This window comes from Nuphar pumila, chromosome 4, assembly GCF_984573655.1.
Source record: "Nuphar pumila chromosome 4, dmNupPumi1.hap1.1, whole genome shotgun sequence".
NCBI classification, from domain to species: Eukaryota; Viridiplantae; Streptophyta; class Magnoliopsida; order Nymphaeales; family Nymphaeaceae; genus Nuphar; species Nuphar pumila.
This window is the reverse complement of record NC_143252.1, coordinates 39365790-39391586: the sequence shown is the minus strand read 5'-3', so window position 1 is coordinate 39391586 and position 25797 is coordinate 39365790. Positions and strand designations below refer to the sequence as shown.

At 37.1% G+C, this 25797-nt stretch overlaps 1 protein-coding gene across 1 annotated transcript in view; it reads left to right on the top strand.

The window, feature by feature from the left end:
* Positions 1-25797, top strand: part of LOC149840065 (uncharacterized) — a 101977-nt gene that overhangs the window by 74411 nt on the left and 1769 nt on the right. Inside the window, exons 4-5 of the mRNA XM_090003020.1 lie at positions 7646-7771; positions 24439-24506. Coding sequence (XP_089859146.1) covers positions 7646-7771; positions 24439-24506 — 194 coding nt within the window. The remainder of the gene's footprint in view (positions 1-7645; positions 7772-24438; positions 24507-25797) is intronic.

Here is a 25797-nt window from a genome sequence, read left to right as displayed (position 1 = left end):
AAACAAACTCAAGCACAATCGAATATTTGTTATTCAGATGATTACCGATAGGAATAAGTAGGACTTAAGAAACAGGAAAACACGAGCCGGTTTAAGATATATGCCTGATAGGGAAGTCTCTAGACATCTGTTGCTCCGATGAAGATCAGAAGAGATAAGCAGAACTCATAATACTCAGGCATTACAAGATGCTACACTTGTTACTATACCTTACAGATTACTTATTTCTAATTTTATAAAAACTAAAAACCGATTCTATAAGATAACCCAACAAGTGACCATCACCATGTCAGTCGATCGATATATATATATATATATATATATATCGTTAGCGACCCTATTTCACATTAGTTTTTTTCCTGGATTTTATGGGAAAAATAAAAAAATCAAACATGGACTAACATTCGACATTCACACCGAGTTAACATACTTAGCAAATAATCAATTTTAGGAGCAGAGTAGCACAGTGACAAACGTTCAGTAATGTCTCACAGTGATTCTGGGTTTGGGATTCCACCCAAACGAGATCCCCAAACAGAATTTAACATGCATCATACCTCACTGTCGGAAGCTCGATATTCCCAAATCAGAAATTTTTGGATTTCCGACACCTGAACCCTCCCCAACTAAGGCAAATTTGAGGTTCCCGATGGTCTTTGGTTCCTCTTCTTACATAAACATAAAAAACCCCCAAATCATAGATTTGGGGTTTTAGGTTTAGGGTTGACAGAAACCTCAAATCCTCCCCTCAAACCCACACATGGAATCGAACCCCTGTTTGATCCCTCACCCCGATTCCAAGAAGACCCGTACCTTATCCGGCGATTTTTTCGGCGATCGAAGACTGTCGTCGCTGCGAGAGAAGGGTCGGCTGAGCTTTGTCAGTGTTGCCTGTTAAATATGTATATGTAAATGAATATATTTCTGTACTGTATTGTACCACTTGTACAGCATACTGTACTGTATTGTACTACTGTACTGTATTGTACTGTATTGTACAACATACTGTACTGTATTGTATTATTGTACTGTATTGTACTGTATTGTACAGCATACTGTACTGTATTGTACTATTGTACTGTATTGTACCACTCGTACAACATATAAATATCAATGGAAAGGGGAGAAGACATCATTGCCGCCCAACATTTTTTTCTCTCTTCCCTCTTACCTCTCTCTCTCTCTCTTGCTACGATAGTAAGGTGACTCCCACATCTGATTTCTCACATGGTATCAGAGCCAAGGGCGTGGTAATCACGATCATCTGGAAGGCCCCTAAGGACCTTGACGTGCGTTTTTGGGCGTTCTCAAGGAAAGTGTTTTTTTTTTTTTTCATCTTTTCTCTGTTGTTTCTCCGTTGAATCACTATATTTCGACGTCGTTTCTTCATTTCCTCATATCGTGCATCTTTTCCTTCTTACATATTCTGTTATCCCCAATTTTATCAACCCTAATTTCTGTTTTCCCCAAATTTGGGAACCCTCATTTCTCAAAAGTGCCTCTTTTCTCAAACTTCTTGTGATTTCTTATCTATTTCTTGCAATATAGTTGATAAATCGTACATTCTGCACGATTAACTAAAAAAAAAAAAATCGTGATTTCCAAAACTCAAAAATTTCTGTCCGTACGGTTCTGTCCGTACAACCTACGAATTTCTGTCGTGCTGTTTGATTTATCTTTGATCTTCTTCCTTATGGATTCTAAAATCAGCCCCGGATTTCTTTCTCAACTTGTTTCTCACAAATTAACTCATGATAACTACTTACTTTGGAAACGCCAAATTCTGCCGTTTATCCAAAGTCATGGTCTTTCCGGGCATCTGGATGGGGGATCACCCGCCCCACCTATGACTATTACGCAAGAGGTAACTGGTAATGATGGGAAGGTGAGTTGCATTGCTATTCCAAATCCTGCGTATGATGTTTGGTTTCAGAAGGACCAATCTGTGGTTGCCTATTTGACTGCCACGTTATCTGATCGTATATTACAAACTATCTCTGACCATTTTACTGCTGCAGAACTATGGAGACATCTTGCTCACTCTTATTCACAGGTTTCTGAATCACGTGCACTTCAACTGAAATGGCAGTTCCAATCTATGTGAAAGGGAACTAAGACCATTACTGAATTTCTAGGGGATATCAAAATTATCATTGATCAGTTGGCCGCTATTGGATATCCTGTTTCTGACAGAGATGTTGTTCAGCAGGTATTGGGAAGCCTTGGGCCCCAATATCGTATGTTTTGCACTGCATTACAGGTTGCCTCTACACTTCCATGCTTTGAGGATTTACAGGCCAAATCCTACAGTATGAAGTTAGTTTGACTCAAGATCATCTTATTGATGATCCTCATCCTGTCATGTTTACATCTGGGTCTACCTCATTTCGTCCACCTGCTGCTCATATGGGCCGTGGAGGACTCCTTCCTACTCCTACTGCTCCACCTGCCACTAGAGGTACCCGTGTCCCTACTTGCTTCCATTGCAACAAGCGTAGCCATGTGAAAGCAGATTGTTGGCACAACCCACAGAATCGCAACAAGGCAGGGAGGCCAGGACCAAGAGCTGGACAGATGAATGTTAGACAGTTTCAGGGGCAGCCGCAGGGAAATTTTCGAGTACATCAGGGTACTGATCAGGGACAGAGTGCAGGGTTGCCACATGATGTGCAACAAATTCTGATGACTGCATTTAACAACATGAATTTGCGTCAGAATGATGATGGAGTTTGGTATATTGATTCTGGAGCAGCCGCACATGTTACTTCTGATGCAGGTAAACTTTCCAACATGGTTCCTTATATTGGCACTGGCACTATTGTCACGGGAGATGGTTCCCACCACCCTATTTCTCATACTGGAAATGCATCTCTCTCTTTGTCACAATCTACACTACCATTGAAAAATGTCTTACTCACTCCTGCCATTGAGAAAAACATTTTATCTGTTGCTAAATTGGTTGATGAAACAAATTCATCCATGGAATTTACTCCGTCTTCTGTTTGTCTTAAGGACCTTCGAACCAAGAAGATGCTCGCTAAGGGTGAACGACGCGGAAACATGTACGTCTTCGAAGCAGCCCCCGGGACTTTGAAGACGTCATCTACCGTGTCTCCATCTTTTCCTGCTTATTTGAGTCAGTCTTCTTCTGTTATGCAATGTAATAAGCCAATTTCTTGGCATCGTCGGTTAGGTCATTGTAGTCAAGGGTTCCTTGACAAATTGTCTTCTCAGGGTTTTATTCCCAAAGTCAAATTAGATCATAAGTGTCCTAGTTGTAATGTCTGCAAGAGTCATGTACTTCCCTTTCAAAGTATCAATAAAAGAGCTTCCAAGCCATTTGAAATTATTCACTCTGATGTTTGGGGCCCAGCTCCTGTTTCATCTCTATCTGGCTCTCGTTATTATGTGTTATTTCTTGACTCTTTCACTCGTTACACTTGGATTTACTTTATGAAATCTAAATCTGAAGTGTTCAAACTTTTCAAACAATTCCATGCTCTTGTTCAGAACCTTTTCAATTCAAATATCACTTATTTCCAGTGTGATGGTGGTGGAGAATACATATCTCATGATTTTAGTGAATATTTAAAGGACCATGGCATCACACGTAACTCCTCTTGTCCTTACACTCCACAACAGAATGGAGTAGCAGAACGTAAGCATCGGCATATTGTTGAAACCGCGTTAAGTATGATGCACAATATTGATATTTCTTTCTCTCTTTGGACTGAGGCCTTTCACACTGCAGTGCATATCATTAACAGGTTGCCTATGGAATTATTAGGAGATCAGTCTCCTTATTATTTGCTTCACGGTTCTCACCCTTCTTATGATGATTTGCATGCTTTCGGATGCATTTGTTATGTCCATGTGGATCATTCTTTACGTAACAAGTTTCAGGACAGAGCAGTTCAGTGCAGATTTCTGGGATATGCCGATGGGTATAAAGGATATAGATGTTATGATCCTATTTTGGGTAAGATTAAGGTGTCTAGAAATGTTGTTTTTGATGATGACCATTTCAGCACTTGTGATACTTCTCAGGTATATGAGCAAACTACTTATGATCCATGGCTTTGTGATACTTTGCTATATGACTCTATTAGAGATCCTGTTGTTGATGAACCAATTCAGTTTGAAGCAGACAACTCCATCATCCAGGATGCACCTTCACGGTTTTCAGGTTTGGTTTATGCCCGTCGAGGAGCCCCTTCAACTCCATCTCACGAGGCTCCCCCTCTTCGACGATCCACACGTGAAAGGCATCCTATCCATCGTTGGGTTAGTTACAACAATTTTTCTCTTGACTTTCAGTTGTTTCTAACCAATGTGGCCAAAGAGAAAGAGCCGTCTACTTTCCATCAGGCAGCCCATTCTCGAGCTTGGGTTGAAGCTATGAACGAAGAAATGGCAGCACTTCATGAATGTCATACATGGGATATTGTTCCTCGACCTGTTGATAGAAATGTTGTTGGTTCCAAATGGGTTTACAAGATCAAGCGTAAACCAGATGGTAGCATTGAAAGATATAAAGCTCGCCTTGTTGCACGCGGATTCACACAACAATATGGGCAAGATTGTGAGGAAACTTTTAGCCCTGTTGTCAAAATTGGCACCATTCGTGTGATCCTCACTTTGGCACTTCAGCATGGTTGGTCTCTTAGCCAGTTGGATGTCAAGAATGCGTTCCTACATGGGGACTTGAAGGAAGAGGTGTATATGGAGCAACCTCCTGGATATAGTGATCATGGGTTTGTAAATTGAGAAGGTCTCTTTATGGTTTAAAACAGGCATCTTGGTCTTGGTTTGAGAGTTTCTCCATGGAAATTCAGCAGCATGGCTTTTCTAAGAGTATACTTGATCATTCTTTATTTATGTATAAGAATGATCATGTTACTACTTGGGTTCTTATATATGTTGATGACATCATTATCACTGGGAGTGATGATGCACATATTGCCTTGGTCAAGTCTTTACTCATGGCCAAATTCAAGATGAAGGACTTAGGACCATTGCGATACTTCTTGGGAGTTGAAGTCGATAGACAAGATGATCGACTCACTCTAAGTCAACACAAGTATACTCTTGACATTCTTCACACCACTGGTATGATTAATTGTAAACCTCTCAGCACCCCATCTGTCTTAAATCATAAGTTTAGTGCAAAAGAAGGCCAATTATATCATGATTCCACTTTATATCGCCGCATTGTTGGTATGTTGCAATATCTTACATTTACAAGACCTGACATTGCTTATGCTGTAAATCAAGCATCTCAGTTTATGCATGCTCCCACTGATTGTCATATGGAATGTATTAAGCGTATTCTCAGATATCTGAAAGGGACTATTGGAGATGGATTGCTCTATCACAAAGATGAAAGCTTCACTACAGGACACCGTTTACTTACATATTGTGATGCAGATTGGGGTGGGGACCCTGATGAGCGTAGGTCGGTTTCAGGATATTGTGTTTTTATTGGCCCAAATATTGTCACTTGGAGTAGTAAGAAACAAAAGGCCATTGCTAAATCCAGCACTGAGGCAGAGTACAGGGCAATGGCAGCAAGGACAGCTGATGTCACTTGGGTACGGCATCTTCTTCAAGAGTTGAATGAACCTATCTCTTCCTCTCTGCTTTTATGTGATAATCAAAGTGCCATTAATATTTCTTTTAACCCTATTCATCATTGTCGCACGAAGCACATTGAGATTGATCAGCATTTTGTTAGATAAAAGATTGAAACAGAAGAAATTGAGGCTTCGTATGTCAGATCAGAAGACCAAGTAGCAGACATCTTCACCAAAGGATTGGTTAGTCATCAATTTTGGTTACTTAAGGGCAAGTTGAGCATGATTGAAGATCATCCTCAACTTGAGGGAGGCTGTTAAATATGTATATGTAAATGAATATATTTCTGTACTGTATTGTACCACTTGTACAGCATACTGTACTGTATTGTACTACTGTACTGTATTGTACTGTATTGTACAGCATACTGTACTGTATTGTACTATTGTACTGTATTGTACTGTATTGTACAGCATACTGTACTGTATTGTACTATTGTACTGTATTGTACCACTCGTACAACATATAAATATCAATGGAAAGGGGAGAAGACATCATTGCCGCCCAACATTTTTTTCTCTCTTCCCTCTTACCTCTCTCTCTATCTCTTGCTACGATAGTAAGGTGACTCCCACATCTGATTTCTCACATTGCCGTGTGGGGATGAGGCAAGCTGGTGTCGCCCCTCTTCACTGCAGTGGAGGGTGCTCGCTGGAGGTCAGTGATGGTTGCGGGTAGCCGAAGTTCGACGACGACAGAACCCTCCCTCTGGCGTGCTCACACTGAGAGAGAGAGAGAGAGAGAGAGAGAGAGAGAGAGAGAGAGAGAGAGAGAGAGAGAGAGAGAGAGAGAGAGAGAGAGAGAGAGAGAGAGAGAGAGAGAGAGAGAGACCCTCTCCACTCCCCCTTTATCGGCCCAAACCCCCTCCCTTGCCAAGAGGCACGGGGTCGGTTACGCTCTGCGTAACACCCCCCCTCCCCCCCCCCCCCCCCCCCGCCCCCGACCCCTTTTCTGTTTCGAATTCTTGAAAGCAAGAATCGTTCCCTAAGCATGATTCCTGTTTTAACGCCCCCTTTCTTTTTCTTTTTTTTTTTAAATTGGACTCGGGTCCGGGTCCAAGCCCGCGACCCGCGGCACTGGGTCCATTATTAAAATGGACCCGGTTTGCCTGTGAATGACGGATCCTCAGTTGAATCCGTTTGGATCCAACTGTGGGTCCGACCCTATGTACCAAAATTTATTTATTTTTTTCTTATAAATACTATTAATTATTTATTTAATTAAAAATTAATATTATAAGTATAATTTAACACCCCATTGTGGGTTATTTACGGATTCTTTTTTGGATCCGATAACGGTAACGGATCCGAGGCCCAAATTGCATATTTCGTAATATAAACAAAATTTATTAGCGATTTTTTTTGATTTTTACAATTCCCTTGGTTACTAAATCTGTGAACTGGTCTCATGAGGCCAAACAGTACTGGTGTAGGAAAAAAATGTTGAAAAACTTGGTGTAGGAAAAAAATGTTGCTTAGACATAACACATGGTTGCGTAAGAACCACTGCTGACCTACCATATCCTCAGGGCAGTAGACTCCCTTATCTTGGTTGGCTAGTGCAGCTGTTTGACCTTTTCAGACCATTTTAGATAACAGAGAGCAGTGTTCATGCCTTATATTGTCAATCACCATTTGAAGCAGACGAAACATCAAAAGCCATCTTTCAAGCAGGACAACCAAAAGCTGGATACAACTATTTTTGTAGGGTGTATATAAAGAAGATACAGAACAGGTGTAAAAATGGAGCATTTCTCTCACATAATCAGCAACTCGTCAAGGATCTGCTTTGACCGTTCCATCATGTTCTCAGTACGACTGCAGTTTATTCCTGTAACAGTCTGCAAATCAACATTTCTCTCCATAGTGAATTCTCACGTTGTTTGATTTAAATAGTCTCTTGGTGTTTGATGACATCCATTAATCTTTTACCTTATTCAGTCTTTGCTTGTCCTTTTTTGTTTAAAAAAGAAAATTATTATAAATTTCTACGTGATGGGAAATTGTTTCAGGGGTACTCTTCTTTGGCTGTTGCTTTAGTCCTGCCAGAAAGTGGTCACTTAGTTGCATGTGAAAGGGATGAACAGTGCCTTAAAATTGCAAAGAAGTACTATGAAAGGGCTGGTGTTTCTCACAAGGTGATTAATGGAAATTGTTATTTTGAGGATTTTAATTAGCATGCCGGTATTCTTTTTCTTCATAACATAAATCAGTCGCTACCAAATGTCCTCAGATGCTGTATGAATCTGGCGAAGTGATAACCATGAAAGTGTTTCTAGATTCAGATTAACTTGTTATCTATTTTATCTAAATAATGCCCTTACATTAGAAGTATATCCAAAACCTTTTTTTCCAATAAGTGTGTTTATAATTTTATGTAGTGTTGTGCATGGCAATACTGGTGCTTTCTCCGAGTTTTCTTGTATGTTGGCTTTTAAAGTATTACAGTTGGAAAACTGGTTTAGTTTTGCATCATTGCCATTTATGAGTTTGTACACCTTTGTGTCTGCTGTTCATTTACTTTCATGCCATTTTGTTTATTTAATGGCAGAGAGTGGCTTTTTGCAAACACACATTTAGCTTGGAATTTAATGCATCAAGCTTAGTCACTAAGTCCGTGGCTTCTTAAAGAACAAATTCAAGCAGTTTCATCAGAAATCATTACTAAATTTCTGCCTTTTCATCTGCATAATTTATTTTTGAATGTAAGAAAAGGATTTTTTCTCCTTTTCCTCTTTACCTTCTTTGGAAAGGAGTAAATTAGAAGCTCTGTTGTTTAAATAAAAGAAATATAAAATTATGCTGCTTCTTTTTTGGTTGATGCTTTCATGATAGAATCTTACCCTGGAGTTCTTGGGGTTGCCAATTTGTTTTCTGATTAATTTCTTATCAGCTTGACAAGAAGATTAGCAGTGCATTGGGTCCCTATGTGTGGTGTTAGGGAATGATGCTTCGACCTACTGCGAAGAAACAAGCATGAAAAAACAAAAGGAGAAAAACAGCCACACACGAAAATAAGGATTTTACGTGGTTCGGTAAGAATTGCCTACGTTCACGACTGCACTGAGCCTTCTTCTTTATTGATTGAGATACAATACAAGATCCGGATTACCTCCTTTAAGTAGGAGTCTACGAGTATTACAAGGTATCTACTAGTGTTGTTGAATATAACAAGAAGTCTTGGATAAAATTACAAAACTACCCTAAAAAAAATTTGCCTATGGGGCTAACGCTCCCGAACCCCCACCTTACGGGCAGGGGGGTGCGACCCTCTGCCAACTTACAGCGAAATTGGATCCACAAAAATTAGGGATTTATATTAGGCTCCACACTCCTCCAACATGTGGATGCTTATTTTTGCAGTTCCCAAAATGTTCATTGCAGTGAGAAATTTTTTGATCAGGGTATTGCATGTGTATATTGTTAAGATGAATGTATTTTCATATATATATACATATGTGTATATAAATATGTATGTGTATATTGTTTAATATAATATATATATATATATATTATACATATATATAATATAATATATACATATAGTTGTATATATAATATATATACTATAGTCAACTTAGGTTGACTAAGTCAATTGAGGTTGACTGTTTCTAGCTGTTGGAAAGGGTCCAACAGCTAGAAGCTAGAAAAGGTATTCCCCTTTTCTCTCTTCTCTACCTTCTTTTCTATAAATAAGTGGGTGTGTGTATGAGTGAGTTTTGAGAGAGTGATAGGTAGTTTTAGATATTTTTGAGTGTTCTTGAGTGCATTTTGTAGTGAGGTTTTTATGTATTTTATTGTTCATTATAAATGAAATCATTTATTCACAAAACTTGTATTAGTTTGTATCTTTTTAGTATTCAAATGTATTTCGATTTGACATTTGGATTACGATTTAGAATGTCTTAGGTTCCACACCATTTCGTGACATGGTATCAAAGCAAGGTATCTTGGTCTTGGTATCTTGTTTGTGTTTGTGCTTTGAAAGAAAAATTTGAATTGATTAATGGCTTGGACTCGTGACTCTTGTATTCTGGTATGTATTTTCTTTGGATTCTGTACTTTAAATATTTATGGTATATATTACAAAAAAGTGTTTGAAATATAGTAGATATTTATTAATATGTTAAATATGAATATGTTTTCAAGTTAATTAAAATTAGAACTTGTGAAAAATTATTGACTTTTGATATATGTTTTTGTGTGAGCATGTTTATATGAAATATATGTTTTGATTATGAGTATGTATATTTTTTGAAAAATGTCGTCATGAAAATTATATTTTACAAGAGTATGTGGTTTTCTTTAAAATCTTAAATATTATGTTTATATGTTTTTTATGTTGTTTTCAAAATACTAATTTTTTGTTGTATGTATTTTGTTTTATCGTAATGATCATTGGTGCCCTTAAGCATGTGTCAAAGAATAATTATTAGGTATATTATGTGAATTTTATGTTAAAAATGTGTTCCTTAAGAAATTTAGATTCATGTATAATGTATATCTTGAGTCATCATAATTTTAATTCTTTGGTAATACCATGAATATTTTATATGCTCTCATATCTACATGCTCATATTCCATATTTTTATGTTGCTTCAATGATTGGCTTTAAGATATTGCTCTCATTGTGCTAAATTAATTCTTTGAAAAACATCCTCAATTGATTATGCTTGAGAATGATCTTGGATATTTTTATATATGACTTGTGTTCATTTCTCTTTGTCATTCATATTATAAATGACTCTTGCATTGGATGCTTTGTTCACATATACTTGAGTGCATTTTGTATGTCATAATATTAACTTATTTTCTCCTTATGGATTGTATTTTGCCCCCTAGTAGGTTCTTGTGCTTGTGCCCCTTAGAAGGTTTATACTTGATGCATTGTGACTGATATTTAGTATGTAGTATTAAAATTCATAGCTTTTGTATAGCCTATGTGGCTATAAATTATTAGATTATCTTATTGCTTTGAATATTCATGATTAATGATAATTATGTATGCTTTTAGGTTTATAAATAGTTCCTCGAGAATCTCTATATGTGTCATTTCCTTAATATTACATGTCATTGTTGTCTCATAGTAGACTTATGATTTAAATCTAAAAGGCTTCTTTTTTAGATCATATATATTGTTCTTGTCTTCTCTTTTGAGAGTTCTTGGATCCTTTGTATATGATGTTCCTTAGTGAACTTATTTCTTGATTGGTGGATTTATGAATTCATTTTTGAAGAATTGCTTATATTAAGCATGATTCTTGTTTGCTTATTAAAGATTATAAAAATTGTCATGGGACATGTTGTTGGGAATATGATTGCACTACATGCATTCTAAGATTTCATCTTCTTTATTGGATTTTTAATTTGGAACTGTCTTTTCAAATCGGTTCCTTTTATAAACCCACCTATTTGAAAATTGATTTTCGTATGTATTGCCTTTTTATGGCATTTGGATTATCCATCACTGAATTTTATATAATGCATCATTTGTTTTTGGCCTTGTTATTGGGTCAGCGTTAGCCGTTGAGGTGAATTATGTGTGCACCTCATATCATCCTATCAATCTAGATACTCAAGTTTATGAGTGACTTGTTGCCATTTGCCTTGAGTCTTGATCATAGATGATTGACCTATGAATTGTTGTTGAAAATCCGAGTTAGTCGTTGGAGTGAGTTGTATATACACCTCATGTCATCTTGTCAGTATAGATATGTGTCTAACTCACAGGTGAATGACCTCGGTTTCTATGAATGTATTTTAACATTCTTTTGCTTATATGGCCATTTGATGCTTGATATCTTGTGAGGGTAGTTATGAAATCATGGAGTGTCGAAGGATTGTCAAAATCTTTATTCTTATTGATAGCATTAGTTTGTTTTCCATTATAAGCTTTCATACCTCGAATGATTTCTCCTTTTATACCTCTTATCTAAGTGTCATTATATGTAGACAATGTAAAAATGTTCACGAAGAGACAATCCACGTCCAAGCACTAATACTTTATAAAAGATGTGCTCAAATGCACTCAAACAACACTCCATGATTTCATACATATAGAGAAACCAATGTCCGGGTATTATAATAATAATACCCCTTCGGGTATTATAATAATAATAAATATATATATATATTTATACATATAGAGATACGTACCTAGGGACATTCTTTGGTGGACAATGATGAAGAAGGGTGTTTCTCTCAAGTACATTAGTATAATTAAAGATATGTATGAAGGAGTAGTAACCAATGTCCGCACTTGTGGAGGGGTGACAACCAATTTTCCTATAATGGTTGAGTTACATCAAGGATCTGCTTTAAGCCCTTTCCTATTTGCTATAGTGATGGATGAACTTACGAGATCAATTCAAGAAAATGTGCCGTGGTGTATGTTGTTTGCTGATGATATTGTTTTGATTGATGAGTCTAGAGTTGGGGTTAATGCTCAGTTAGAATTATGGAGACAGACATTGGAAGCAAGACATTTTAAGTTGAGTAAGAGTAAGACAGAATATATAGAATGCTGGTTTAGTAAGCAACGAAGTAGTGATGGGAGTGTAGTGAAGCTTGGTGAGCAAGAAATACCGGTGGATGATTGTTTCAAATATTTGGGATCTATCATTCAAAAGTATGGAGAAATTGATGGAGATGTAAATCATAGGATAAAGGTTGGGTGAATGAAATGAAAAAGTGCAACTGGAGTGTTGTGCGATCGTAGAATGCCATTGCGGTTGAAGGAAAAGTTTTATAGGATGACTATTAGGCCCGCTTTACTATATGGTACGGAATGTTGGGCTGCCAAGAGACATCATATTCAAAAAATGAGTGTAGTTGAGATGTATATGCTTAGATGGATGTGTGGAAATACAATAAAAGATAAGATTCGAAACGAGGAGATACGTAAGAAGGTAGGCGTTGCATCCATTGAAAATAAGATGAGAGAGAATCGTTTACGATGGTTTGGACATATTCGGCGAAGGCCTAATGATGCTTCAGTTAGAAGGATGAAAAAATGAGAAAATATATTAATTAACTCAGCCTGTGTATAACTGTTTAGTTATACACTGCCAGTCCCAAGCCCGGATAAAGGAGGAGGGTTGCGGTAAGCCTGTGACAACCAACATAAAAACTTAGTCATACCCTATGAATATGAATCAATATGAGAATTTCGTTGGGGCGTTCCTTACTAAGTGACGCGCTGTACTCTATAGGCCCGGAGGCAGTGATAAATGGGCAAGGGTTGCTAGGTCGTCGCCCAGAAGCGACGCGTCACACCGGCGCCCGGGTGTGGTGTCAAATAGGCAAGGGTTCCCTCACTTTGTTGGACGGGTGGGGGTAAAGAAGTTAGTCCAAGACCATAAAATTAGGTTAGCCACTTGGAACATAGGATCTTTAACTGGTAAGTTGGTAGAGTTAGTAGATGTTATGTGTAGGGGAAAGATTGATATTTTATGTTTACAAGAGACCAAATGGGTAGGTGAGAAAGCAAAAGTGATAGAACCTTGGGGATATAAGATTTGGTATACATGAATAAGTAGGAATAGGAATGGAGTAGGGATTGTTATGAGTCGTGAGTTTATAGATAATGTAGTTAAGGTCCGTAAGAAGGGTGATAGGATTTTACTTATTAAATTAGTATTAAGTACATATATTATTAATATTATTAGTGTTTATGCACCTCAAGTAGGTTTAGATGATTCCATTAAGCATCAATTTTGGGAAGATTTAGATGGAGTAGTACAAGGAATATCTTATGGAGAAAGGCTTTTCATCGGCGGTGACCTTAATGGGCATGTAGGCATTAGTAGGGATGGATTTGAGAGTATCCATGGGGGCTATGGTTTAGGAGAAAGAAACGAAAGTGGAGAAATGATTTTAGATTTTGGTTTGTCCTATGATATGATCTTAGCAAACACTTGGTTTAGGAAGATGGAGTCTCACCTAGTAACATTTAAAAGTGAGGTTAATACGAGTCAGATAGATTTTTTCCTACTTAGAAAGAGAGATAGGAGTTGTTGCATCAATTGTAAGGTTATACCGGGAGAAAGTGTTGCTACACAACATTGAGTCTTAATTTTAGATCTTAAAATTAGACAATGCCGCAAAAGGGATAGACATATGATAGATCCTAGAATTAAGTGGTGGGCACTGAAAGGAGCTAAACAAGGAATGTTTGTAGAGCGGGTAGTTAAGGAAGTTGATTGGTGTCTCGAGGAGGATTCAGAATCTATGTGGAATAAGATAGCGGGTGGCATGAGAAAGGTGGCTAAGGAGGTATTGGGTGAGTCTAAAGGCGGTGCACCGCTAGGTAACGATACATCGTGGTGGAACGAGGATGTCAAATTAGCTATTAAGGTTAAAAGAGAGTGTTATAGAAATCTAAGTAAAAGTCGTGATAATGAGAATTTGGAGAAGTATATGATAGCAAAGAAGAAAGCTAAAAAAGTAGTTCGAAACGCGAGAGATAAGGTATATAAGGAGGTTTATGACAAGTTGGATACCAAAGAGGGCGAGAAGGATATTTATAGGCTTGCAAAGATGAGAGATAGGAAATCGAGAGATCTGGGTATGGTTAGATGTATCAAAGATGAAAAACAAAGGGTTTTAGTCAAAGATGAGGAAATTAAGGAGAGATGGAAAGATTATTTTGATAAGCTATTTAATGAAAGTCATGCTCAGGATCTTGAAGACTTTTCCATTCCTTTTCATGAGATGAATCGTGACTTCATGCGCAAGATTCAAAAGAAAGAAATTGCAGAGGCTTTGAAGAAAATGAAATCAAGAAGGGTAGTTGGCCCAGATGGTATAGCCATCGAGGCTTGGAAATGCTTGGGAGAGAAATGTTTAGAATGATTGACAAATCTTTTTAACAAGATTTTGCGAACAAATAAGATGCCTAATGAGTGGAGGAAGAGTACTTTGATGCCTCTATATAAGAATAAGATTGATATATAAGATTGCACAAACTATCGGGGTATAAAACTCATGAGTCATACTATGAAACTTTGGGAGAGGGTGATTGAGTCTAGGTTGAGGAAGGTTGTCATGATATCAGAGAATCAATTTGGTTTTATGCCTGGAAGATCAACTATGAAAGCTATACATCTTCTTAGACAACTTATTGAGAGAAATAGAGAGAGGAACAAAGATTTGCATTTGGTTTTTATTGATTTGGAGAAGGCTTACAATAGAGTACCTAGGGATGTTCTCTGGTGGACAATGATGAAGAAAGGTGTTTCTCTCGAGTACATTAGTATAATTAAAGATATGTATGAAGGAGTAGTAACCAATGTCCACACTTGTGGAGGGGTGACAGCCAATTTTCCTATAACGGTTGGGTTACATCAAGGATCTGCTTTAAGCCCTTTCCTATTTGCTATAGTGATGGATGAGCTTACGAGACCAATTCAAGAAAATGTGTCATGGTGTATGTTGTTTGTTGATGATATTGTTTTGATTGATGAGTCTAGAGCTGGGGTTAATGCTAAGTTAGAATTATGGAGACAAACATTGGAAATAAGAGGTTTTAAGTTGAGTAAGAGTAAGACAGAATACATGAAATGTCGATTTAGTAAGCAACGAAGTAGTGATGGGAGTGTAGTGAAGCTTGGTGAGCAAGAAATACCGGTGGATGATTGTTTCAAATATTTTGGATCTATCATTCAAAAGTATGGAGAAATTGATGGAGATGTAAATCATAGGATAAAGGTTGGGTGGATGAAATGGAAAAGTGCAACTGGAGTGTTGTGCGATCGTAGAATGCCATTGCGGTTGAAGGGAAAGTTTTATAGGACGGCTATTAGGCCCGCTTTACTATATAGTACGGAATGTTGGGCTGCCAAGAGACATCATATTCAAAATATGAGTGTAGCTAAGATGCGTATGCTGAGATGGATGTGTGGAAATACAATAAAAGATAAGATTCAGAACGAGGAGATACGTAAGAAGGTAGGCGTTGCACCCATTGAAAATAAGATGAGAGAGAATCGTTTACAGTGGTTTGGACATATTCGACGAAGGCCTAATGATGTTCCAGTTAGAAGGATGGAGAAATGGGAAAATATATTAGTTAAAAGCAGAGTTACCAGTCGAGGAACCGGGAGCGGGAAGCGGGAGCGGGAAGCGAGGCACTTTAAAAAATTTAGGAAGCGGGGAAGCGTGGGACCACTTAGAAGAAAATTCCGAACCGTCTCGGAAACGACCTAGGAAGCGAACCGGAAGCGACCTAGGAAGCGAACCGGAAGCGAGGGGAAGCGAAAAAAATGAAAAAAATGGGGAAGCGAGGGGGAAGCGAGGGGGAAGCGTCGGGGAAACGTGGGGGAAGAGTTGGGGAAGCGCGCTTCCCATTTATGGGAAGCGCGTTTCCCATAAAAGGGGGACGCGCTTCCCATAAAAGGGAAGCGCGCTTCCCAAAAAAGGGGGACGCTTCCCCTCACGCTTCGGAAGCGCGACGTTTCGCGCTTCCGAAGCGCGCTTCGGGGAAGCGCGCTTCCCCTTTTGCCTAGGCGCTTCCGGTAACTCTGGTTAAAAGAGGTCGGGGTAGGCCTAGGAAGTCATGGATGGAGGTGATAGGAAAGGATATGAATGCTTTGAACCTCACCGAGGACATGGCATTAGATAGATATGAATGGAGGAGAAGGATTCATGTGGAAGACCCAAAATGATTTTCTTTGTTGGTTCATATCGTCGACCCCAATTATTTTGGGATGAAGGCATAGTTGTTGTTGTATATTAGTTAAAAGAGGTCAGGGTAGGCCTAAGAAGACTTGGTTGGAGACGATAGGAAAGGATATGAATGCTTTTAACCTCACCGAGGACATGGCATTGGATAAAAATGATTGGAGGAGAAGGATTCATGCGGAAGACCCAGACTGATGTTCTTTTTTGGTTCATATCGCCGACTCCAATTGTTTTGGGATGAAGGCGTATGTTGTTGTTGTTGTGGAGATACATATACATACATACATGGTATACATGTATATGTATCTCTCTCTCTCTCTCTATATATATATATACATGTAATGAAATTTGGAGTTACATTTTAACACCCCCCTCAAACTTACGGTGTGATAACTGCAAGTTTGCTAAGAAGGAAGTGAAACCTAGGCAAACAAAGAGCCTTAGTGAAGAAGTCCGCCAACTGATATTCAGACGTCATGTACGGGAGATCAATGACCTTCTTCAAATATTCCTCTCGGACATAGTGACAATCCATTTCTATATGCTTTGTTCGCTCATGAAAAGTGTGATTCTTGGCAATATAAATTGCACTTTTATTATCGCAGCATAATTTTGTTGGTTCTCCAATGTGAACTCCCATATCTTCTAGAAGACGCCGAATCCATACAATTTCCAGGGTAGTGGACGCCATGGCTCTATATTTTGCTTCAGTGGAGGACAAAGAGACCGTCTGTTGCTTTTTACATCTCTAGGAAATCAATGATTCTTCTAAGAAAACACAGAAACCAGTGGTGGAGTGACGATTATTAGGGTCACCTCCCTAATCTGAGTCAGTATAAACAATTAACTTTAATTTAGAAGAAGAAGACAAAAATACTCCCTTATTTACATTTTCCTTAAGATATTTGATGATGCGAAGAACAACACTCATGTGAACCGTTGTGGGAGCATGCTGGAACTGACTGACAATGTGGATCACATGTGACAAATCAGGCCGAGTGATGATAAGATACATCATCGAGCCTACCAGTTGCCTGTAAGGATTGTGGTCGGTCAGAGGAATCCCGTCATCAACCTTCATTTTTGAGCCCACTGTTTCAGGAGTTTCGCAAATTTTGTCATCGGAAACTCCTGACCTGTCAATAATCTCACAAGCAAGTTTAGATTGATATAGAAAACAACCACGTTGAGAGTAAGCAACCTCAATTCCAAGGAAATATGTCAAAAAACCTAAGTCTGACATTTCAAATTTCGAAGTCAAGACGGATTTATTACCCTTGACTCCTTAAACATCATCACCTGTGATTAACATATTGTCAACATAGAGTAATGATATCACAATCCCTGCATCAGATTTTCTAATGAATAATGCAGTATCAGTATAACAAGAAGAAAAACCATTTTCTAACATTACATTATTGAATCTGTCGTACCAGATTTTCGAAGCCTGTTTCAAACCATAAAGGGCTTTCCGAAGGCGAAGAACTTTATCTTTAGGAATTTTCATGCATGGTGGGGCATCCATATAAACTTCTTCATTAAGATCACCATTTAAAAAGACATTTTTTACATCCATTTAAAAAATGTTCTATTTTTTAATAGACGCAATAGTGATAAGACATCTGACTGTAACCATTCGGGCTACGAGAGCAAAGGTTTCTTCATAGTCAATGTCATATTCTTAGCCATACCCTTTTGTGACTAAGCGAGCCTTATATCTCTCCAGAGATCTATCTCTTTTAGTCTTAACTTTAAATACCCAACGACAACCTATAGTTTTCTTTCCAACAGGTAGAGCTTGGAATTCCCATGTCTCAGCTTTTCTAAGAGCTTTGAGTTCATTTTCCATAGCTTTTTGCCATTCTACACATTTTTTGGCTTCGTCGAAGTTTCTTAGTTCAAAGTAAGAATGAATGACACTAAGACTAGCCCTATATCTGGGTGAAAAAGAGTCAAAAGAGACAAATCGAGTTGGAGGTCTCCTATTTCTTTCAGACCGTCTGTGATCATAAGTAGGAATAGACTCATCATATTGCTCAATAGCACTTCTGAAAGTATCTCGATTTCTGCAAGAATAGGTTATTGGGTCATTTGAGATTCTATCTCCTTGAATATTGGGTGAGTTAAAATTTTCAATATCTACTTCATTTTCATCATCACTAGACATATCATCATTACTAGACAGTAAGTTAAATAAGAAAGAATAATCAACATTTTCGTGGTGAGAAATATTTTTTTCAAAGCCACTCTCATTTTCCAAGAATGTCACATTTCTTGAGACGTATAACTTATCATTTCTAGGATCGTAACATCGAAACCCTTTTTGAGTTTCGGAATATCCAAGAAAGGCGCAGGGAATAGCCTTAGGAGAAAGTTTATCATTCTTATCTGTAAGAATAAAACATTTGCAACCAAAGACTCGTAACCTGTTATAATCAGGTTTCATTTTATATAAAACTTCAAAAGGAGAAATTTTACCCAAATTCCTAAATGGTAAACGATTTATAAGATACATAGAAGCAAGAGCCTCCTCGGCCCAAAAGTTTTTAGGAATATTTTGGGATATAAGAAGTGTTCGAGTGGTTTAAATGATATGCCTATGTTTTCTTTCGGCCAACCCATTTTGTTGAGGGGTTTTAAGATAAGACCTTTGGTGAACAATACCACTATCTTCAAGATACTTCTTGAATTCATTGGAGAGATATTCTCCTCCAGAATCACTTCTGAATATCTTAAGATTACTGTTAAATTGATTCTTAATCATAAATGATTTAAAACATGAAAAAACTTCATGCTTATGTCTAATAAAATAAATCCAAGAATACCTAGAAAAATCATCCACAAAAATCACATAGTAGAAAAATCCTCCTTTCAAAACAGTTGGTGTCGGTCCCCAAACATCGAAATGAATGATTTCGAAAGATTTAGAAATAAACATAGATCTTTGATCGAAAGACATACTTCTCATTTTTCCAAGAATACAATCATTACAAGAGAATGTATTTTTACAAAGATTTTTACCAAAATATAAATAAGATAACTTGGTGATGTTAGGATGACCAAGTCTTTTGTGCCAAATATTTATATCTTTATGTCCAACAACATTACAAAAAGAATTTTTTGGAACTTGAAGAGAGTCCATATAGTATAAGTCTCCCTTCCTAGAGCCTTCCTCAATCAATTTCCCAGATCGGCGATCATCTATTAAACATTTATCAGAAGAAAATTTAATATCGCATCCATGGTTTGAGAGTTGAGAAACAGAGAGAAGGTTCAAGTTTAATTTAGGTATAAATCTAAGTTTTGCAATACAAAAATCTTGAGTTTCAAAATTACCTATGCCTTTAATTTCAAGAGAGGTCCCATCTGCAGTAGAAATAAAAAATGGGAAAATATTTTTCGAATAATCGGAAAGAGAATACATGTTTGGGGACATATGAAAAGACGCACCCGAATCCAAAAGCCAAGAAATTTTACCTGGAGGGGAAACGGTAGACACGACGGCACCGGAGGTGGCTCCCTTGAAGAGAGGTTGAAGAGCTTCCACTATTTAATTTAGTCAAAGAGATTCATTTGAAGACGTCTCCTCCTTTTGCGGTATACCAGTGGTCGTCATGGCTAGAAATTTCTTCCACTTAGGGCATATGGGTTTGATATGCCCCGGTTCTTTACAAAAATGACAAATAATCTTGCTATAGTCCTTCCTCCTTGTCCACTATTTCCTCTTTGATTTTGAGTTTTAAAATGAGGAGGGCGATAGGTTCTTACATTATTTCCGGGCTTAGACACCGCATTGACTCCATCATTGTCTTCATAGTTAGAGGGGACCACAAGCACATTTGACCCTTGCTTGCTTATTCTCTAACGATCATGTCACCTTGGAGAAGAGTAAGAGCCTTCTTTTGAAGGTAGTATTTATGGGATAAATCGCTTGACGTATACATTTTTTCAAGATAATGCCAAGCTTCCGAAGCTTTCTTGAACTTAATAATATTGGCATTCATCTTAGTTTCAACTGATGAAAAAAATCCAAGAAAGAATCTTAAAATTTTTCATTTCCCATTTATCGTGCTTTTTAGAATAATCCTCAAGAGCTTTGGTTCTTTCGTCCCCTTCAAGGATCTTAATTTCACCTTCCGTTATCATGGTTATTTTTAGTTCCGGTTCCGGGGCTGTGCCTTGCACATAACCCCAAAGACCCTTCCCTTTTATATGAGCCTCCATGTTCCCGACCCAAACGTGATAGTCAGAGCCATTTAGTTTAAAACTGAGAGCAAAATGAGACTCTTTATCACCCATTAGAGAGGAGAGGTGGAAGAAGAAATACACACAAAAGTAAGATTTTTAGATCTTACTTGTCGCAAAGCTCTTCTAAAATATTGGAGGAAGAGAATCCACGACTTCAATCTTCAAAACACCAAAGTCACACTTTTTGAGGCACTCAAAAAGCAAAGAATCCCACAATCTTCTATCTTCAACCAAGCTCTGATACCATATAAAAATGTTCACGAAGAGACAATCCACGTCCAAGTACTGATACTTTATAAAAGATGTGCTCAAATGCACTCAAACAACACTTAACAAATACACATACAAGCATAAAACAATCAAACATGCACAAAGGCATGCGATGAATGCATTAATCAAAAAGGAAATGCTTGAGACTCTCAAGTTTATTTTTACAAAAGGGGAGCACCCCTATATATACACATCCACACAAGAGGAGCCAACATGGGGGCTCCCAAAGGAGTCGTTGGGAGGCCCCAACGGCCACATTTGTGACTGTTGGGGCCCCCCAACGACTCTATTGGGAGGCCCCCAATGTGGTTCAAAAAACAAAAAATAAAAGATAAAAAATAATAAAAGAAAAAAAGTTAAAAATAAAATTACAAGCATAATTCCAAAGGGAATATGCGTAAAAGGGAAAATTACAGAAATACCCTTTCGGGTATTATAATATATATGTAATGAAATTTGAAGTTACATTTTAGCAGACAATAGATGTTTGTTCACACCTTTGTGTGTGTTTTTAGCCCATTGTTGGCATTGAGATTATACTTTTGATCTAGTCGCTGATACACTTGCTTTTCGAGTGTCATTATATGTAGACAAAAGATGTTTATTAACATTTTCATGTGTGATATTAGCCCATCGTTGGCTTTTGTGATTATGCTCTTGTTCTAGTTGCGGATACACTTGTTTTGAGTGCCATTATATGTAGACAAGAGATGTTTATACACGCCTTCGTGTGTGTTTTTGACCCTTTAGTGACATTATGTTTGTGCTCTTGTTGTAGTCCCTGATACACTTGATTTTTGAAGATTGGAGGTCTAGTGAGATGATTGTTTGTGATGGTCAAACCATGGTTGCCAGTTGAGGAAGCGGGAGCGGGAAGCGATACGGGAAGCGGGAGCGGGAAGCGAGGCACTTTCAAAATTTTAGGAAGCGGGAAAGCGTGGGACCACTTAGGAGCGATTCGGGAAGTGTCTCGGAAGCGACCTAGGAAGCGTCTCGGAAGCGAAAAAAATAAAAAATACAAAAAATTTGAAAAAACAGGGGAAGCGTGGGGGAAGCGTGATGGGAAGCGCGCTTCCCATTAAAGGGAAGGGCGTCCCCCATTAAAGGGAAACACGTCCCCCATTAAAGGGAAGCACGCTTCCCAAAAAAGGGGGACGCTTCCCCCCACGCTTCGGAAGCGCGACGTTCCGCGCTTCGGGGAAGCGCGCTTCGGGGAAGCGCGCTTCCCCTTTTAGCTAGGCGCTTCCGGTAACCCTGGGTCAAACTAGTGTTTTAATTTGCAAAATTTATTCATTATGATTATGAGATTTTTAAGATTTCTTCGTAATTTTTCTAAATTCATTTGCTCTTTTATGAAAATAGGTTGTTGCTTTAGTTGCATGAGTTATTCCATGATTAATTGTCGTGCATAAGGCTATGTTTTTTCAAGCATATATTCAATAAACAGATATATATTCTTTTTTGCTCATGTTACCCTTGTTTGGCTCTTTATATTGTCCCATAGTGGACTTATGCTTATGCACTTTTGTGCTTGTATTGTGCTTTCGTGTATTTGTGTTGTCCATGCTTGGACTTGTATGTGCTTTTGTACTTTGTTTTTGTAATTCTACATATTTTATTACATGCTTTTCTAAGCATTTCATTAGTGAAATCCCTTATGTGTATGCTCATAGTAGCTATTGTGTATATTTGACACTTTGTATTATCTTTTGAAAAATTAATGTTGCTTTAACACTCTTGTCTTCTATGTCTTTTGTTGTATAAAACTGTCTTGCAATTTTAGTTCTTTTGTGAGTTCTTTCTTTAATAATCACGTTCTTTTTGTGATATATATATATATATATATATATATATATATATATATATATATGCATGATTTTCATAAAATAACTTTATCATTGTTTGCATCTCTCTTAATATTATTCTATTATGGTCGAGTTTGTCAATGACTCATGTTTGGAGTTAATGACTGTTCAAAATCAATTTTTACTTAAATGATTTTGAAAATGTTAAATTGACTTATTAAATATTTTATACATATTTTATGTTTGTGTGCTTGACTATCCACTTTTCATAATATGTATAGTTATTTGTTGATAGATTGCTCTTGTTTTGCTCTCTTTACAAGTTCTCCAAATATTGACAGTATGGATGATTCTAAAAACATTTTGAGAATATCAATAATTAATGATATTGAAGACTTTTTATGTAATGGAGCGTATGATTGAGCACGCCTTGAAGAGGCACCAAATGAAAAAACTTGATGAAGTCTATGATGATATTTTGTCTAATGAGTTTCTTCTTTTGTAATTTCAAACTTACAATGAGTCACTGTAAGTTTAAGGGGGGTGTTAAGATGAATGTATTTTTGTATGTATATATATATATATATATATAGTTAACTTAGGTTGACTAAGTCAACTGAGGTTGATTGTTCCTAGCTGTTGGAAAGGGTCCAACAGCTAGATTTCTAGCCGTTGGACCCTCTTCAACAGCTAGAAAAGTTATTCCCCTTTTCTCTCTTCTCTACCTTCTTCTTTATAAATAATTGGGTGTGTGCATGAGTGAGTTTTGAGATAGTGATGGGTAGTTTTAGATATTTTTGAGTGTTCTTGAGTGCATTTTGTAGTAAGGTTTTTATGTATTTTATTGTTCATTATGAATGAAATCTTTTATTTACAAAACTTATATTAGTTTGTATATTGTTAGTATTCAAATGTATTTCGATTTGGTATTTGGATTATAATTTGGAATGTCTTGGGTTCCGTGCCATTTCGTGACATATAGATATATAATATACATGCACTGTGCATGTTTGGAAAGAGGGAGGGAGGAAGTATACAGATGGACCTAGCTGCAACTGATACTACCGTAATCAAGAGACCTCCAAGAGATACAAGAATTTACAATGGGCACTAAGGCCAAATACAAGCCACAAAAGGACAATATCACAAGCCACCGAGGGTACACTCAAATGCACCAAGGCATAATTTCACAATCACAAGAGAACACAATTAAAAAATATTAATTTTATTAATAAAATGCTCTTGAAACAAGCACACTTACAATGGGCAAGATGCCCATATTTATATACAATAGAGATGAAAGAGAGACATCCATACTAGCCGTTAATCATGCCTAATGGCTAGGTTTCAACAGCTAGTTCAAAAAGATGATAAAAAAATAAAAATACAAAAAAAAAACTATACATCTTTAATAAAAAATATATAATTATATGTATGCAAAAGTATATATATACACATGCGTACACATGCATGATAATGTGTGTCTCTCTCTCTCTCTCTATATATATATATATATACATATATATATATATATATATATATATATATATATATATATATAGAGAGAGAGAGAGAGAGAGAGAGAGAGAGAGAGAGAGAGAGAGAGAGAGTATTTAACAATTACCTACCTTCTAAGTGAAACTTATCAACTGGAAACATGTCTTGTTTGGCGTCTATGAGCTTTTAGAGGATTTTTTTTTTTCCGTTTTGTGTTCGTGGAGCTTTTATTACGGGTGTTGGTTTGTTGCAATATATTGGCTAGCTAAATGCTATTGTAATTGTACATTTGGCTTCATAATTAGGTGGATGTCAAGCAGGCATTAGCTGTAGATGCCTTAGAATCTCTGATAAAGGAAGGTGAAGCTGGCAGGTATATCACTTAAAAGGTATTATTTGTTTCCTTTGTGTATGATAGATCACTTTCAAATTTTGTATTAACAAAGCTTTAAAATGGCAATCCTATATGAAAATCAGATCTTACGTTATGCATAAATATGCTAAGTTTGTTGTGTACTGGTTATTCTATATGTGCCTTTATTGTTAGGGTGCAGTTGTGTCTTGTATATATTTTTTTCTTGACAAATTTTTTTATATCTTATATACTTGATGTCATGGTGTCAAATCAATGTCTTTAGCTCCAGGTTTCTGCTAGCACTTATTTTTGGCTTCATCTTGTTCTAGTGTACTGCAGTTTTTTTCTTATATGTGATGCATGCGTAAATCTATATAAGCTTTTGCATGCAACTCCTAAGGGTGCATTTGGATGACATTGAAAATCTGGTTAAAACCAGATTTTTGTCATTTTCAGTGTTACCTTATTGAAGTTGGGTTTTAACCTAGTCCATCCTCAAGTATGTTGTAGTTTTTGCTTTTACATCCAAACTTGGAACAGACACCACGGAGACCTATTAATTATAATAACAGTCTGACCATGTTTTATGGACATACTACCATCTTGTTAGGAGCATGAATCAACTTGTGATCTGTGGATCAACGGTCTTTTGCAAAAATTACTGTTTAATGGGAAGATTATGGCTGTTACATGTAGACAATGATCAACGGTCTTTTGCAAAAATTACCGTTTAATGGGAAGATTATGGCTGTTACATGTAGACAATGATCAACGGTCTTTTGCAAAAATTACCGTTTAATGGGAAGATTATGGCTGTTACATGTAGACAATGATCAACGGTCTTTTGCAAAAATTACCGTTTAATGGGAAGATTATGGCTGTTACATGTAGACAATGATCACTGTTTTCATAGTTGCTGATCTGATTCTATCTTCCCCTTCAAAGTGGGTTTCATGTTGTTTCTAAATATGGATAGAGTAGATGGACTTTTTCCCTTCTGAATGACTGCCTAAATGGCTTGGGCGATTTTGAGTGAGGTTTTACTATATGTTGGTTGCATTTTGAAGCATTTGTAAAACATAGCAGTACTACTGCATTTTCCATTTTAAGATGAAATTTCTTAAATGGTTGGTGTAGTGCATAAGTGTTCTGTTGTGTTTAATGTTGGTCTATATTCAAACCATAATTGCTCTGTTCTTTTGGTAGTTATTCTTTCCAAAGACAAAACACCTCGCAAGTGGTTCAATTGTTTTTATTTCAAAATTCCATTACAAGCATCACTTAATTTTCTATTTTGTTGATAATGTTC